Genomic DNA, 18,275 nt, shown 5'->3' on the forward strand with positions numbered 1-18,275 from the left:
AAATTATGGCTCCTTTAAAATCATGTATCATATTGATAGAGAATAGCTTCATTATCTGGTAGAGAAAGCTAGAGTTTACTTGTGTATATCTCAAGCTACGACTGAGAAGAGGAGAGACTCAGTTCTGCCTTATGGTACTACTTGACACGCTGAAGGTGGATCAGTGTCTCTACCATGTTGTGTAAATAACTTATTTGCTATTAAGTGATATGTCATTTTGTTCTTTGGATTGTCATCATAGTACTAGTGAATATTAAGGAATGTAGCTTTGTCTTCCATAGGGGGTTTGAAGTATGGCATCAAACGCAGTTTACATCTCCAAATTAGTTTTTCGTTTTCTTCTGGATGTGTAGGTTTTTATGGGATAAGGCACTGAGTAGCTCAAACTCCCTGTAATAACTCTGGCAAGCCTTTTCTGTCAGATCTTTCTTTTTCTTCTTATTCTCTCCCCTCCCCCCAACTTTTAGCACAGCTACATAATAGGTGTTGGGTTGTTGGTTTTTTTTTTCCCCTCATGGAATCATGGGTAGTTTCATTGCAGCTCATCTCTTTCTGTTTGTTTCGTATAGGGCTGATAGTTCAGGACCATTCAGACCCCATGTTCAGTTCATATGCCTATAAGTCCCACTACCTACTGAATGAATCAAATCGTGCAGAGTTGATGAAATTACCTATGATTCCTTCTTCGTCAGCTTCCAAAAAGAAATGTGAGAAAGGTAATAATCAAAATAGTTTATCTCTTGCTTTTATTTTTGCATTTCCTTTTTTTTTCTCTCTCTCTCTTTAAATGAAGGGGGGAAATGTATGCCTGTCAAGCACCATCTGTTGCTTTTAGTAAATTCTACCTTGGTGGTTGTGACTGTGTCTTCATATGGCTGCAACATTATTAAAAAGGGCTTAAAATAATTCCATTATTACAAATTATTACCTACTTACTCTTCTCCTTGAATAAATTGTCACACATTCCATATATCTTTGGGTTATTAAAATTGAAAGGCTAGGATTTTGCTTTATATATAGAAAGATATTCTAAAGGCTCTTTCTCTTCTGCCTGATGTAGAACTACCATTCATGTTAGAAAAGAATAGACATGACGTAAATTGTTATGAACTTCAACTAAAAAACCAGGGTAGGTTATTAAAAGAGGGAAACCAAGATATTGATACTTAAAATTTTGATTTTAGGGTATATGCTATCCTTTTGTCTCTTAAATGTTTTGTTAAGATGCTATGAAAACTAATTGCCCTTCTCTTAGGAGACCTTGGTGGGCAGCTGGGGAGATTAAGCCAAATATTGGATATTGAAAGGCAACCCAGCTCAACAGAAGAATTGCTTATAGATAATCTATCCACAGAGAACCAAGAGCTAAATGTGTATTTATATTCTCCCAATTAATTTGACCTATAGAAGAAAATCATACTTTGTATTTAGCTTTACATAGCCTATTTGTAACACAGGGAAAAAGTAATTTAACAGTACTGTATTACTTAGGGAGTTATTATCCCAGAGGGTAAAATGAATAACCTGGAAGGTGAAGGCCTTTTCCTGTATATATTCCCATTATGATCTAGGGGCCAGGTTCAGAACCTTTAAACAAAAATTAATCCATACCTAATAGACTGGCTATGTTTGAAATAAGGTTTTTTTCCCCATTCTTTGTATTGCCTGCTTGATGTGTCTTTGTTCTTTGTCAGACATCTGAAGTGGCAACCCATGACTAAAAGAAAATACAGCTAATTAAACAGGGTGACTAGAACCTATGGAGAAGTAGGTTGGAGAGAGTATTGGCTTGCTTGTTTGCTTGTTTCCCATTGAAATCAGAGGATGTCACCTGACTGCTGATACCACCTACTTCTAAAACAAAAATGGACAGAGAGCTCTGACTAACTCCATAATGCAATGAAATTAGACTACCCGAGGCATTCATTTTAGGAAATGCCTTATTTCCTACTGGCGCCTTTATAAAATTAGATTAATTCAATTGTTTCTTACTTTGTTTTCAGTACTCAGTATTGACCTTGACATGAATTGAAATTATTTTGAGCCCTCTGTTTGCTTAGCTTGAACCATGTCTCACTTCTTGCATCCTAAAGCAGTTTTCTTGCATAGCACCAAGGTGGATTGTTCATATTTTCATTTTTCTATTTTTTTGTGTATATTTTTTGTTAAAAAATCATGATGATTTTCATTGACAATTCTGGGTCTATATTTCCTCTGAAATAAGACTTTTAAGTTTTACTTTTAATTAAGGACTATTCCATTATGTTAGAAATGGCCAGGCTGACTTCCACATCAGCTCTAATAATCACATGTCCCCTAAGCTGTTTGCAAAGACTGCTCTTCCTACTGGTCATTCCTTTCTGAAGGAGAAGTCAATTATCTTACCTTACTTGAAACTTACAGAATTCCCTACCTAGGCTAAGAGCACTCAGGCAGCTAATCTGTAGGTTGGAGAATTGGAACAATGAATCCATATTGAGATCTGCAAAGGAAAAAAAAAACTTAATGATTAAAGCAAAAGCTAATTTTAAGCAGAGGAAATATAGTAATTTATTTCATCACTGATTGTATATAGATTTTCTTTTTGTTTTTATGTTAATCAGTTAGAAGTTTGAAAGTCTACAGGAAGAAAAGATTTTCTGGAAAATTGATAGCAAACCCTCAAAAGGTTAGAGCTGTGATTTCACAAAGTTGTGTAGAAGGCTCTTAACCTTTTTACTTATGAGATTTTAAATCTCAGTACATTCATGGATTATAGACCTGATTTTCCAATAGAATTAATTTTTTTTTTGCAGTAAATGTCTTTAGTATATCATCTTCAGTGGTTAACATCCTTCTCTGTCACTTGTTGAAATAACCTATTAGAAATACCTAATTTCTCCCCAAATTGCTTTCATTTCTTTGCATTTAAAAATATTCTTTTGTTTTGTTTGCCGCGCTTGTTTTGGTCTTAATCCAGAGATCATTTTGTGTATTTCAAAGGAGAGGATTTTGCTAGGGAACTTGGGGAGGGATCTCCTTGTGTGTGGTAACCTCATTCTACAGTGACATTTACTTAGTTTTACGCTATAAAGCAGTGGTTCTCAATATGAAGTGAGAAAAACTTCTATAAACAATTTTTTAACTATGTTTAATATTGCAGAAAATCTAACAGAATCACACATTTGCACAAAATAAGGCTGCATATGTTTCTTTATATTTGGCTATGATTTGAACAACTTCATGTGATAAGACTAGTTTTATTATTGGGATCAGAAGCTCTGATTGGCAGTTATATATTTCTTCGGTTAATGAAAACAGGAGAAATTGTTACCTTTAACAGGGGTTTTGATTCTGTTTTTTTCATTTGGGGTTGTTTTTTGGATTTGGGGGGCTTTTTGTTTGCTTTTTAGGGTTTGTTTGTTTTTTGTTTTTTTTTTTTTTGGCTGATAAAATATTAAAAAACATAGGTCCCTGAGGAAGGGAAAGGGGATCCTTGGTGACGAAAAGGTTGCAAACCACTGCTGTATAGCCTGTTTGACTTTCTTTATTTTTACTGGAAAGGGAAATGATAATGTAATCACCAATTTGAGAAAGTACAATCCTTTGCTTTTTTGCATTCTTTTATGGAAAGAAAAAAGTACCAGTCCACCTATTGGCTATCTTCATTCTTGCTAATTTTATTATAAAGGGATTCAGTTAACTGTGGCACTGGATTAAAATACAAAGATGACCATTTTGCTTTCTTAGCTCTCAAGGAGAAAAGAAAGTAAGTTGCTACATATTTCTTTGAAACTCTGCTCTCAAATCTACTCAGTCTAAAGATTTTATGCATCTGTTATGTCATCTGTTAAGAGTTTTAGCTGTCTGCTAAACTGATACCTCAATTGCCCACCTTTTAGAGGGGTAAAGACTACAGTGATGTTTTTCATACTACTTAAAAGCTTTGAGCCTCTGGCCACTGCAGCCCTGAAAAGGGACTGAAGTAGCTAAATGTGTTCATTTGCTTTCTATTTTAATCCATCACTATAGACCTGAGTCCCTTTATTTCCCCCCACTTTGAATCAAAGTTAATGTACTTAAAAGATAACTTTCTCTTTTCTCTTTTTCTCTTTCCTCTTTTCTCAGTTATTAAGACTGTTTATTTGTTTCAAGGTGGAAGATTGCTCTGCTGTGAATCGTGCCCAGCTTCCTTCCACCCGGAATGCCTGAGCATAGAAATGCCAGAAGGCTGCTGGAATTGCAATGACTGTAAAGCTGGCAAGAAACTACATTACAAGCAGATTGTTTGGGTCAAATTGGGAAATTACAGGCAAGTTTTTCCAAGGACAAAGAGGAAGTATTCAATCATTGTTCAGACACAGGTGTTCGTAATCTGTTCACAAAGTGGCCAGGAGAGAGGAGCACAGAACTACTTCCTTAAAAAGACAGGGAAGAGAAACCTATTTTGAGTTGGTTTTTAGAGGATTGGGAAGGTTAGTTGTTGTTGGATTTTTTTTGATTGGTTGGTTGGCTTGTTTTTATGTTCTGAAAGTTATTTTATACTAGTGAACTATGTGCTACTAGATTTTGGAATAAAAGGTCTTGTGTAGGGGCGCCTGGGTGGCTCAGTCATTAAGCATCTGCCTTCGGCTCAGGGCGTGATCCCGGCGTTATGGGATCGAGCCCCACATCAGGCTCCTCCGCTGTGAGCCTGTTTCTTCCTCTCCTACTCCCCCTGCTTGTGTTCCCTCTCTCGCTGGCTGTCTCTCTGTGTCAAATAAATAAATAAAATCTTAAAAAAAAAAAAAAAAGGTCTTATGTAGGTAGAAGGGAAGATGTTTTGTGTCCTAATATATTCATATTGATCTCTAATAAAATCAAGACTTTATATCCTGGCCAAAATTGCTCTCTTTGCCCATTTTAGTTCCTGCTGGAAGCTTTAAACTGAGTGTAAGGAGAGAGTTCTTTAGAATTTAAAGAGAGAAATTATTTCATTAAGAGCTTTTAGTTCTTAAGAGAATGAAGTGTAAGAAGTATGTGTGATTGGCATTATTTTCAAAAAACTTTCTCCTTTTAAGAGGGCTGTCCTCACCGGGCCTCCGCTGAGAAGGAATAGCGATATATTTTAAAAACTCTACATTTTACGTTTTCAGGCATATATTTATCATTTTACTAAGAAAATAGATACTATTCAAGAGAGCACAGTAAGAGTCTGCCATTCAATTAGAATACTAAGTAAAATATATTTCTATAGAATTTCAAACATACTGTAATTTTTTAGCAATGGCTATGTCATTTTCTCTGTGTTTTAAATATGCTTCTTGATTACCTATTTAACTTTAAAAATTTTGTTCTTAGCTGAGATAAGGGGCCTTGAGGTTGAGAAGCGATCCCCCCAAGACACACTACTTTTTTTTAACATGACAGAAAACCTGAAAGTTCCCCCCCAAAAATTGGCAGTTAAATACATAAACAATTTTATACTTCTGGCAAAAGATACAAAGATTTAAAAGGCAAATGTAAGACAAGGTAAAGTATTTGCACTTCTACTTTAATAAGAAAAGACAAATACCTTACCTAGAACAGGGACAAAGAGAAAGAGCCAGTTTGCCAAAGAATAGCAAACAGAAAATAAACATGTAAAAAATGCTGAGCCTCAGGGCGCCTGGGTGGCTCTGTCGGTTAAGCGGCTGCTTTGAACCCAGGTCATGATCTTGGGATCCTGGGGTCCTGGGATCGAGTCCCACGTTGGGCTCCTTGCTCTGCGGGGAGCCTCCTTCTCCCTCTCCCTGCTGCTCCCCATGCTGTGCTCTCTTGCTCTCTGACGAATAGATAAAATCTTTAAAATAAATGAATGAATGAATGAATGTAGATGTAGGTATGTTTTTCATACCCAGAAAGGTATACATCTAATGTATAGTATGAGGCATAAGATTAATGGGGAGGCACTTTCAGTTTTTCTATTACGCATTTCTGCATTGTTTTAATTTTTAAAAGGAACACACACACTGCTTTTTATAATGAAAAATTTATCTTTCCAGGGTGGGAAGGGGTGCGAGTTTGACACTTGATAAGACATTTGTGGATAAGAAATATCTAAAACAGTGTAAGAAGCCTTCAGATCTTCACATAAATTTCAGAATACCTACTTTTTTAAATTTCTTTTTTGGGTTTTGGTTTGGTTTTTTTGAGATGTAACTGACATAACATTATATTAGTTTCAGGTTGATTCAGTATTTGTGTATGTTGTGAAATGATCACCGCAACAAGTCTAGTTAAGCAGCACACATAGTTACAGAATTTTTTTTTCTTGTGATAAGAACCTTTTGTTGTTGTTGTACAATTCCATTTATATGAAATGACCAAATTAGGCAAATTATTAGGGATAGAGAGCAGATCAGTGGTTGCCAGGGGCCGAGGGTAGGTGGGAGCAGGGAGTGACTGCTTATGGTTGCACAGCATTGCAAATGTACTAAAAACTATAGTATATACAACTTAAAATGCTTAAAATGGTGAATTTTACCTCAATAAAAAGTAAAAATAAAACAAAAAAACAGGTGGCTCTAATAGCTTTGAGATGCCTTTGAAATGATGCCTCCATGGCAACAGTCTCTGAAGAGACATGGTAAGAACTTTTAAGGTCTACTCACTTAGCAACTTGCACGTATACAGTTCCGTATTACGAACTGTGGTCACCATGCCGTACGTTACATATTTCCTTTATAAAAAGTTACGAATATGAAAAATGTTTCTCTTAATTTTCATACTTAAATTTTAATCACATTACATTGTTAAAAAGCCCAAAGCAGTGCTCTCATTGGGGTTCACAGCTCAATGACACTGTATATACAGGTCAAGTTCTTTTCATATGTTTTGCAAAGACTCCCATCCATGAACTAATTCTTAATGTATTTTTTTCCAGTCAGGCCCAGCTGGGTCACATGAAGCTATTTTCAATAACTGGTTACCCCCATGTGAAGCCTCCTGGGGGAAACAAGGAGAACCCGGAACAACCCCTGGCAGAAAGTGTGCCCCTTCCTAACTGACCCAGTGAATGTAGTTATTGTGTACACACTTAATACCTTAAAATGAGTTAGAAATAACCATTCCCCGGGAATCCTGGGTGGCTCAGTCAGCTAAGCGTCTGCCTTCAGCTTGGGTCATGGTTCCGGGGTCCTGGGGTCGAGTCCTGCATCGGGCTCCCTGCTCAGCGGGGAGCCTGCTTCTCCTTCTCCCTCTGCTTGTGCTCTCTCTGACAAATAAATAAAATCTTAGAAAAGAAAAAAAAGAAATAACTATTTCCTAAAATACTGATTACACAAATCAATTTGAGCACAGACTCTTGCCTACTTTTTTTTTCTTTTCTCTCTTTTTTTTTTTTTCTCCTAAGAGAGAGAGGGAGTGAGCGCGTGAGCTGGAGGTGGGGGCAGCAGGGGCAGAGCACAGAGCCTGACACAGGACTCAGTCTTGTGACCCTGAGATCACGACCTGAGCCAAAATCAAGAGTCGAATGCTTAATTGACTGAGCCAACCAACGGAGCCCCTTTTGCCTACATTTTAAATTAATTCTTAGATGGACTGTAGGAACCTTTTAGATGAAACATGTTCAAGTTCTGTACTATAAATCTGGGAGTGTAATCATGTCTTGTTTATCTTCTAAATAATAATTATTCATTAAGTAAATGGCTTTATCAGGCATCTATAAAATAAAAGACTGAAAAAATTTAAGTTTTGTATATTTACTGTTCATACTGATTATTTTATATACTACCAAAACGTAACCCTTAGATACCTGACATGCCCAATTGTTGGAAACTGTCAAATGTACCTCACAGAAGATTTCATTTCGTGATTGCTGTGCTAGTCAGTCATTGCATGAAACTATTACGTTTTCATCCTGCCCCAAATCCTGCATTTATTATGATGTAAGATGAATTAAATTCTGAAATACATACTTATATAAACCTAGTATGTATGACCAAAAAGTATTTACCCTGGTTGATTAGAGAGAAGATGCTTATTTGAATGGAAGTGATCATTCTTTACTATAGCCTGTATTTATTCTCAAATAATTCCCTTGACTACTAGAAATAAACGTTTATACCCTGAAAGACAATCTTGGAATTAAGAATGTCAAATTTGGAGGAACACATGACTTTTTTAGGATTGAAGTTGGGTTTGGAAAAGTATTGGTAAATTCTAATTCTTAAATTGGGTAGCGAGTTCATTGTTATTCTGTTTTTATGCTTCATAACTTCTATGTTCATGATATATATTTCTTTTTATCAAGTATTAATTTTTAAAGAAAAAACTAGATTGGGTGTTCAGGGTATAGTTTGTTTAGTCTGTGTTCACTATTTCATTAATTCACTAATCAATATGTTTTTAAATGATGGGTAGTTTGGCAGGATTAAAGATGAACAAGGTGTTTTGTGTCCTTAGAATCTGAATGAAAATTGCAGCGTACAAAACCTTCCCCCAGCCAGCCAGCCATGTAAAAGAATGGTGTGATTTGTTCATTCTTTGAATTACTTTTGTTTTCAGATGGTGGCCAGCAGAGATCTGCAATCCCAGGTCTGTGCCACTGAACATCCAGGGCCTTAAGCATGACTTGGGGGACTTCCCTGTGTTCTTCTTTGGTTCTCATGACTACTATTGGGTACACCAGGGCAGAGTGTTCCCTTATGTTGAAGGAGACAAAAGCTTTGCTGAGGGACAGACTAGTATTAACAAGACCTTCAAAAAAGGTAAGTTGGTTGCTGTTTACAGGGGCTCAAAACTAAGACTCCACGGTTGATTTCTCAGCATGTCCTGACTTGCATATGACATGTTTGTGGTAATCGAGAACTTTCACCAGGTGTTATGATCCAGGGCCCGTAAGTATCCAGTCACATTAGAGCCACATCTTATCCAGTCGGTTAGAAAAATACATTTCAGTGTAGTAGACTTTGCCGTCTGTGTGAAAGGAGTTTCTTCAGCGATCTTTCTACAAACATAGAGATTATTTTGGAAATAGTCTTAATCACGTGAAGCTCCCTTGCCGCAGAAGAGTAGTAAAAGCTTCTCACCAAGAGTCTTACAACTGTTTTTGCAACAAGTTTCCAGGAAGTTTGGCTTTCTGGGTAAGAGTAAAATGAATTTAAATTTGGTACAATGTAAAAAGCTGAGGTTTTTTGGTTGGTTGGTTAGTTGTTGTGTTTTTCGGGGGGGGGGTGGTTTTTGCTTTACTTGGAAGCGGATTATTGAAGTAGGACCTTCTCTCTGAGGCAGCAGCTTCCACAGAGCGCAGCTTTAGCCATCAGTGAGTTATGTCCTATTTCAGTGTTACACTGTCTTGGTGGAAAATGGTCATTTTCAGAACAATTTTAAAAAGAATGCCTCAGGCCAGATTCAGGGCATTGGGAAGGCAATGTAAAACTGTTTTCCTAACAGTTTTTGTTTGTTTTTTTGGTATTTATATACTTTGTTTGGTCTTTTTGGCAGCACTGGAAGAAGCTGCAAAACGTTTCCAGGAATTGAAAGCACAAAGAGAAAGCAGAGAAGCGCTAGAGATTGAAAAAAACTCAAGAAAACCTCCTCCTTACAAACACATCAAAGTGAGTCCCTGCCCCTGAAAACATTAGTATTTGACAGGCAAGAGGAAACCCTCACTCTCTTAGTCATTAGAAGGCACTTTCTGACTTAGGAAAACTTCTGCCAGTTATCACCCCGCCTTCGGTAGAACAAACCGGGAGCGTGTGTTGGAAGCATAAGCTGGGAGCCCTGGCTGCTGCGCTGCGAGGAGGTCATCGATGAGCCCTCTCGTAACGAGGAGCAACGCAGTGTGGAATCCTGTTCTTGCCCTAGCAGGTTATCCTGCAACCAAATGAGAATATAGGTGTTTAGCTCCTCTTCTTCCAGAAAGCCCGCAGTTGTCTTCAGTTAGGAAGTTTCCATCAACTAGTAGAAGAAATACACAGGCTAGATAAGGGAGAATTTACATCAGACTTTGGTATTTCCGTCCCCTCGGGAGAGGCCATTCTGTTCTCAGCTTCGTCGTGGGGAAATTTCTGAGAGTCACGCCACAAGGCAGCAGCTGAGCCCGAAATTGCATGGATGTGTCTGATGTTCTCTGTGGCTTCGTTTTTCTAGGCTAACAAAGTGATAGGGAAGGTGCAGATCCATGTGGCGGACCTGTCCGAGATTCCGCGCTGCAACTGCAAGCCCGCCGACGAGAACCCGTGTGGCCTGGAGTCCGAGTGCCTGAACCGCATGCTGCAGTACGAGTGCCACCCGCAGGTGTGCCCGGCCGGCGAGCGCTGCCAGAACCAGTGCTTCACCAAGAGGCTCTACCCTGACGCCGAGATCATCAAAACAGAGCGAAGAGGCTGGGGCCTCAGGACCAAAAGGAGCATTAAGAAGGTAGCGTGGGCCGGGGGGACAGAGCAGGGCCTGTGCCTCTTAGAAGATGCTTCATCTTCTCTTAGGGATGAACTACATCGGGATTTCGGGCAAAATTTTGGAACTTCCCAAGGTGAAAGTTGGGCACTTCTCAAGCAAAGCAGAAGCGGTAGGAAGAGGCAGTAATAAAATATACATAAACTTGGGGTGTCCTGTGATTAGGCATAAACAGGAGGAGAGACATTGGTCATTTTCTCTTTGAAATATTTTTTTACTTGTTCAGCAAAACAGCTGTAAAAGGCTTCGCAGAGTCAAAAGAGTGCAAAGGTCAGAACATACGGGGATGGCAACTAGCAAACCCCGGACTTGCGCCCACATCACCGTTCCCTGGCCATGAGGCCGGGACCAAGTCAGTAACTCCCTGAGCCTCAGTTTCCTCTGCTCTCCAGTAGGGCATGGTAATACCTGCCCTTCATATTTGAAAGGGTTGCTGCCAGTCTCACATTAGATTATAAATGCAAAAGCAACTGGCAGAAGTTGATATCTCTGACACTTATAAATTGTCTTCATTCTTATACTTCGAGGCAGTTTTTCAAAGCAGTCTCTTTGTAGAAAAATTTTTAAATGCAAATAAAGAAAAATGAAAATCCCCAGCAATTCCTACTGTTCTAACAGTGGCTGTCAAACTTCAGAGGTCCTGGGACTCTCCTGGGATCATTACCAAAAACAGTGTCTTACTGAAATATCTGGGACAGGCCTGAACAGTGTGTATTTTAAAACCAGGCCCCCAGCCCACCCCCACTCCTACCCCTCCCCCACTCCCATCCCCCCACTGCCCACTTGCCTAGTGCCCACAGAGAGAGAATGCAGAGAGGCTTCCACTGAGAGAAGGTAGGTCTGGTGGCCATTTAAATTTACTCTTGACATTTTTGTACCTGTAAAAAAAAAAAATCACCTCTGTAATTAAAAAGTACCATGTAATGTAGGAAAGAGAGTCAAACAATACAAAAAAGATAATAAAGAGTGAAATTCCTTTATCCCTTCCGTCCAGGGTCTCCTCACCAGAGATGACCATTGTTAAGAGGCTGTCATGTAGGCTTTTATAACTTTTCTACAGTTATAAATGTAAAAGCATATACAAATACATATTCCAATATGCTATACTTACAGGGTTTTTAAAACATAAATATGATACATATTATTTTATCCCACTTCATATATAACTAGAGCTTCATGACAATACATACAGATTTCTCCTCATTCTTTGTAACAGTCCCCTTGTATTCCATATCATAACTTATTTCACCTGTTTTCTAATAAATTTATATGTTCTGTAATGAACATTCTTGATCATCTATCTTCATGCACCAAGTTTTTTTAAGGATTTTATTTATTTGAGAGAGAGAGCAAGCACGAGCAGGGGGAGGGGCAGAGGAAGAGGGAGAAGCAGACTCCCCAATGAGCAGGGAGCCCCATCCCAGGCCCCTGAGTTCATGACCTGAGCCGAAGGCAGATGCTTAACCAACTGAGCCACGCAGGCGCCCCCCTCAGGCACCCATTTGTACAGGTTAGATTGCTTGAGGTGAAATTCACTCATTAAGGATGCGTTTGTGAAGCTGCTTCCATGTGCCAGGGCATTTGGAAAAACACTAGTGAGCAAGACACCTTTGCGGGTATATATATATAATGTTGAGTACCACTAAAATGCTGCAAAGAAAAATAATGTGGTCAAAGGGAATGGCTGGTGACAGGGATTGTTACTTTAAGCTGCTTGGTTAATGAGGGCTAAGGAGGTGCCATCTGATGTGAACATGAGAGAGAAAGCCGTGCAGGCATTTAAGGGAGAAGAGAATTTCAGACAGAAGAACAGGAGAGCCAGCGCACCTGGAGGAGGAGGAGAGAGGGGCGGTTGGTAGGTAGGAGATGGGGGAGAGGGTGGCCTAGGGCTAGATCTTATGGGGCCTTAGAGGCCACAGGAGGGAGGCTTCTGGAAGATTTTAGTGGGAAATGACTTGATCTGACCTGATGTGCTCATTCTCGCTGATACTGCAAACTTGGGAACTTACAATGTGACGCACATTTTATTTTTCTCACAGTTTCTAGAGCTCAGGAGTCAGGCAGTGCTTGGCTGGGTCCTCTACTTAGGGTCTCACAGGGTTTCAGTCAAGATGTTGCCCGGGGCTGGATTCTCATTCTTGTGCGTCAGCTGGAGAAGAATCCACTTTCCTGCTTGCTACTATTGGCAGAGTTCTGCTCTTCGCAGCTGTAGGTCTGAGAGCTTCAGGTGCTTTTTGTCTCAGGTGTTTGTTTTGCTGTTTTAACTTGTGAGGCTGCCTATGATTCCTTGCCAAATAGGGTTCCCTGACATGGCTGTTTGCTCCCTCACAGCCAACAAGGGGGAGAGTCACTCCCCTCCAACAAGATGGAACTAAAGTCTTGATGTAACAAACTCATATAATCACATACGTCCTGTCACCTTCGCCATAGTCTCTTCGTTAGAAGCACGTCACAGATCGTGTTCACTCAAGGACAGAGGATCACACCACAGCGTGAGCCCTAGGAGACAGGCATCTTGGGGGCCACTTTAAGTACCTGTGTGCCACCCTTGGGGTTCAGAAGAATAACTCTGGCTGTAGTCTCAAGAATTTATGGTCATGGGGAAGGAGTAGCAAAAAGGAGATCATTATCATCCAGGAGAGAAATGATGGTGGTGTGTGGACTGCTAGGGTTGTAGGTGAACAGGAGAGAAGTGGAAGGATTGCTGACGTTTTGCAGGCAGAGCCAACAGGATTCGCTGATGCATTAGATATATGGATTGGGTTTCTTGGCCAAAAGCCATCAGTGTTTAAAATGTCATTGTAGGTGGGGTGCCTGGGTGGCTCTGTTGGTTAAGTGTCTGACTCTTGAGCTCAGCTCAGGTCTTGATCCCAGGGTCTTGAGTTCAGATCCTGCGCCCAGCATGGCACCTACTTAAAAAAAAAAAGAACAAAAGAAGTCATAGAATGCAAAAACATTTTTTAAGTTTATTATTTTTTTTAATAATCTCTATGCCCAACATGGGGCTCGAACTCATGACCCCAAGATCAAAAGGAGCACACTTTTCCAACTGAGCCAGCTAGGTGCCTCTAGAATGCAAAATTTTTAATGTTACTTTAATGCCATGTGTATCACGTATACACATTTTTGCCTATGACTTCCAGGAGTTTCAGGGGTTATCCTGAAATCTATCCAGTTTAATATCATATTAACATCTTTTAACAGTAATTGCATTTATTTTAACATGCATTCTAATTTATTAAATTGATATAATCAAGAAAAAAGAAAATACAGCCAGGATTATTGTGCCTATTAGCTCTTGAGGAATTGCTAGTGTAAGACAGTTGGTCTTTTACAAAATAATGGAAGTATATGTTCCTGAAAAGCAAAATCATAAAGACTGAGAAGCAAGATGGAAAAGATTTTTGGTATATTGAGGGGACAGAAGCCAAATATGAAATTGATTGTACACAGCCAGTCCTCTTCTTTAAAGGCACATATAACAGATTCCTGAAAATGTCTGCCAGAGCCAAAAAAGAGACTTCCTGTTACAAAGTGATTTCTTTCTCAAAAATTAAAAAAATATATATTAAATCCAGAATTACACCCTACCTTTTTGCCCTAGTCTTTAAGGACAGATTTCTAGCATTTTTAAAGTTCTTTATTTGGTTATTTTTTGTTCACAATTGAATTCACAGTTAATGGGTGTCTTTTGGGTTTGTCTTTTTTTTAAGATTTTTTTTTTTTTTAAGTAATCTCTCCACCCAGCGTGGGGCTTGAACTCACAACCTCAAGAGCAAAAGTCTCATGCTCAGGTGCCCCACAGTTAATGGTTTTAAATCCAGTAAGCAACTCTTTAGGGTTTTTTTAGTTTTTTGGTTTTTTTAAGATTTTCTTTATTTATTTGAGAGAGAGACAGAGTGTGCACAAAGAGGGGAGGGGCAGGGGGAGAGGCAGACTCCCTGCCTGTGGCTCAATCCCAGGACCCTGGGATCATGACCTGAACCAAAGGCAGACGCTTAATCAGCTGAGCCACCCAGGCGTCCCAGTAAGCAACCCTTTGAAGCTAAGGTTTGTCCCTTTGGGACATCGGAAATATTTCTTTTACAAAATAGCTAGGAATATTAATTTACAGTGGTATCAAATTTATAAGACTTGCACTCTTCCTGTTTGATATCAGCACTTTAACTTTCCTGTATTCACTCATTTGCATAAAACAGTAAATATAAGCCATAATACTTGATAATTCAAGCTTTTACAACCACAGAACCATTTCTTTAAATGAAATCTTACCTTGAATCCTACTATGTGGAAAAGATAATGTATAGCTGATTTGATGCAGTTCTGCAACCAATGGGCTTCTGTGGGTTTCAGTTAAAGAAAACCTGCCATTAAATAAGTACAGTAACGCGGGGTGGCGAGGAAATCTACCCGTGAGGGCGGCGGTCCCACATGCTGGTGCACGTTGTTCATCGGCGGTGTCACAGTCCCAGCTGGGTGGAGGCTAAGCCCGGGAAGGTGACAATGTGTGGCACACAAACGTGCAGACCCGCCTCCGTCCTTCGTGAGAAATGACTGGAAGGAAAAAGTAGAGAAAATAAACTGTTCTGTTATAGTGTTGCAGTTATCAGTGAAATATAGTTCTTTTTTTTTTTTTTTTTGTATTTGTATTTGTGCACTTCTTTTCCTAACCTAATTCTTTGTCATGGCTTAACAGTCAGTGAAAATGGGAGTTAGAAAAAGCCAGAGGTCAACTTTTGGGGCAACCACTCTGCAGTGGAAACAAGTATGTAGCTCCTTGAGGCTGACTCAGAGCCTCACTGACCCCACTAACAGCAGACCGCCAAGGGAAGGGATATGCGTGGGACATTAGGTTGGTTCCTTCCAATTTGGCCCGTTAACTATTTTCTCTTATTACAGAAGTGACAATCTTTAGTTTTTATCAATAGAGAAAGATTAAATATTTGTAAGAACATTGGTTTATGTTCTTAATGATTTGCCAAAATCAGGAAATATGGTACTTTATTTACTATGAGTTCTATGATTCTAAGAATAGCTAGTGAAAATTTGTGGGGGGAGGAGATCGGGAATGGGAGGAAGAACAAATCTGGTGAAACAATAAGCAAATACATTTTTATTTGTTTCTATGACATTTCTTTTTCCATGAGACTGAAAAGTTCTGTAGGTAATGCTCTTGCCCTGGATTGAACCAGCTGTGCTTTTGAGGTGAAAGGGTTAATGACTATGCATTTATAAATACAAGGTGTTGAATGTATAGTATTTACCTTATTTTAAAAGAAGCGTTTAAAATGGGGCACCTGGTGGCACGATCAGTGAAGTGTCTGACTCTTGGTTCGGCTCAGGTCCTGATCCTGGGGTCCTGGGATTGAGCCCCGCATTGGGCTCCCTGCTCAGCGGGGAGTTTGCTTCTCCTTCACCCCCTGGGCCTCCCCCTGCTTGTGTTCTCTCTCTCGCAAATAAGTAACATCTGTAAAAAATAATAAAAGAAGCTAATCACTGCACGCCTTTGAGAACAGCAAAATAAAGACTAGTCGGCAGTACCAGATGCTGGAGAAACTGGGTCTCTCATACAGTGGGAAAGTGTGGTGGGGATGTGAAGTGGCGCGTACGCTCTGGAAAATAGTTTCTTAAAAAATTAAACACAAACTCACCATTTGACCCAACCAGTTGCACTCCTGGCCATTTATCCCAGAGAAATGAAAACCTGTGTCTGCACAAAATCTTTTACCGGAATGTTCACAACAGCTTTATTTGTAATAGCTAAAACATGAAAATAATTCAAACATTCCTCAGGAGAGGGAACCGTTAAACAAACCGCAGTACATCCATAGTGTGAAAGAGGACTCAGCAGGGGAAAACAGACTGAACTATTGACACACACAACAAATGGGACAGATCTCAAGAGAATTAAAACTGCGGTTGGTTTGTTTTTTTCCCAACCTCAAAAGATTGCATACTGTATGATTTCATTTATAGAACATCCTCCAGATGACAAAACGATGGCGATGGAGGACAGATTAGGGATGGGATGGGGTGGAGGAGGGAAGGAGGACGGTGTGATTATAAAGGACTGTACAAGGGGTCTGTGTGGTGATGGAACGGTTCTGTATCTCAGTTGTGGTGGTGGTTACGCGATCCTATCCCTGACCAAATTCCATAGAACCAACACACACACACACACACACACACACACACACGAAGGGTATGTCAGGTTGGTGCGATCTGATACGATGTGTGGATTGTACAAATGTCAGCTCTCTAGTTTTAATAGAGTCCTGGAGCTCTGTGAGATGTTGCCATCGGGGAATACTAGGTGTTGGGTACACGGATCCTCTCTGTGCTATTTTTGCAGCTCCCTGGGAATATCTAGAATTACTCCGAAATAAAAAGTTGTTTTAAAAAAAGAATTCATTTGTTTCAGATTCAGATCTTTAACAGGCATTAACCCCAACTCTGCACACTTAGTAAAAGTCTGTTGTAATACAGCCTGAAAGACTTGAGTTAGCCTTATCTCCAGCTCCCGTAATTATGTCATTTGGACATATTATCATATCAGACAGAAAAGACGGGTTATCACCTTTTGAGACACTGCTGCAAGAAAAATAGGCCACCGTGGGGCGCCTGGGTGGCACAGCGGTTAAGCGTCTGCCTTCGGCTCAGGGCGTGATCCCGGCGTTGTGGGATCGAGCCCCACATCGGGCTCCTCTGCTATGAGCCTGCTTCTTCCTCTCCCACTCCCCCTGCTTGTGTTCCCTCTCTCGCTGGCTGTCTCTATCTCTGTCAAATAAATAAATAAAATCTTAAAAAAAAAGAAAAATAGGCCACCTGCATGCCAGGGAATGAAAACTACTCTTTGTTTCTGTCATTACATTTCCAGGGTTCTTTCTGGTTAATGCTCTTGGATTACACATGTGGTGTTAAAGAATGCTCTTGAAGAGGGTACATTGGTCTTACATTTCCATATCGCATGCTTCTCCGCAGGGCGAATTTGTAAATGAGTATGTTGGCGAATTAATTGACGAAGAAGAATGCAAATTGCGAATCAAGCGAGCACACGAGAACAGTGTAACTAATTTTTATATGTTAACTGTTACCAAGGTAAAACTGCTTTTTTTTTTGTAAGAAAAAAGGATTTTTGGTCTTTGTTTCATGGTCTTAGGTTGAACTCCATTTCCTCTAATTTGATTTTTTTTTTTTCAGGAGAGTGAGAATGCTTTGCAGTAGCCAGTATGCTAGCTACCATAACTTGCTAATTATTGCAGGCAACACAAAGGCTGATTATTGAAGCCTTGCACATGGCATGTGACGGTACAGATGACTAGGACCAGGGTGGACATACAGTGCTTTTCATCCCAGCTCTTCTTAGTCACTGAAGGACCTGGCCCTCAGTTTCTCTATCACTGACAGAGACAGTCAGCTCTGTCATGCTAAGTTCTAAAGCCTCATTTAAGTTCTGACTTAGCAAAAATTCTAACCCAGAACTGAATTGTTCTGTGTACTGAACCTTCGTGTCTGAGTTAGGACAAATGGATGCCGTCATAAGCAAAATGACAGTAAAGCTGCTAGATTAATCCATGTGCTCGTAAATCCCATTTGCCGCACGTTCTGGACATCCGTTATCTTGTGTCGTTTCTTCAGCAGTCCTCTGATTTGCAGTGCACAAGAAACCGAGGTCCAGCCCTGACAGGCCATCTGTTAGATATCTTGTCACAGTCGAGTGAAGGGCCAAGACTAGTACCCATGTTTCCCATGTTCCAGGCTCCCCCTGAAACTGAGAGTTAAAATATCATTAAAAGTAAGAACTAGAAATTACAAGAAGTTTATTTTAACTGGTATGTCATTGTTTGACAGTTTTACAACTTTCGTGAACATAAATT

The 18,275-nt window shown here is 39.8% G+C and overlaps 1 protein-coding gene across 5 annotated transcripts in view; it reads left to right on the top strand.

Annotated features, from left to right (window-relative positions):
* Positions 1 to 18,275, top strand: part of NSD3 (nuclear receptor binding SET domain protein 3) — a 115,908-nt gene that overhangs the window by 89,216 nt on the left and 8,417 nt on the right. Inside the window, exons 15-20 of one of the 5 annotated variants that reach the window (XM_087856393.1) lie at positions 570 to 716; positions 4,108 to 4,291; positions 8,506 to 8,708; positions 9,445 to 9,557; positions 10,093 to 10,362; positions 17,380 to 17,496. In XM_087856393.1, the coding sequence (XP_087712519.1) occupies positions 570 to 716; positions 4,108 to 4,291; positions 8,506 to 8,708; positions 9,445 to 9,557; positions 10,093 to 10,362; positions 17,380 to 17,496 (1,034 nt within the window). The remainder of the gene's footprint in view (positions 1 to 569; positions 717 to 4,107; positions 4,292 to 8,505; positions 8,709 to 9,444; positions 9,558 to 10,092; positions 10,363 to 17,379; positions 17,497 to 18,275) is intronic. The other 4 variants (XM_087856394.1, XM_045779361.2, XM_045779362.2 and 1 more) reach the window with 4 other exon arrangements.

This window comes from Ursus americanus, chromosome 27 (assembly GCF_024610735.1).
Source record: "Ursus americanus isolate L20-20 chromosome 27, mUrsAme1.1.p, whole genome shotgun sequence".
NCBI classification, from domain to species: domain Eukaryota; kingdom Metazoa; phylum Chordata; class Mammalia; order Carnivora; family Ursidae; genus Ursus; species Ursus americanus.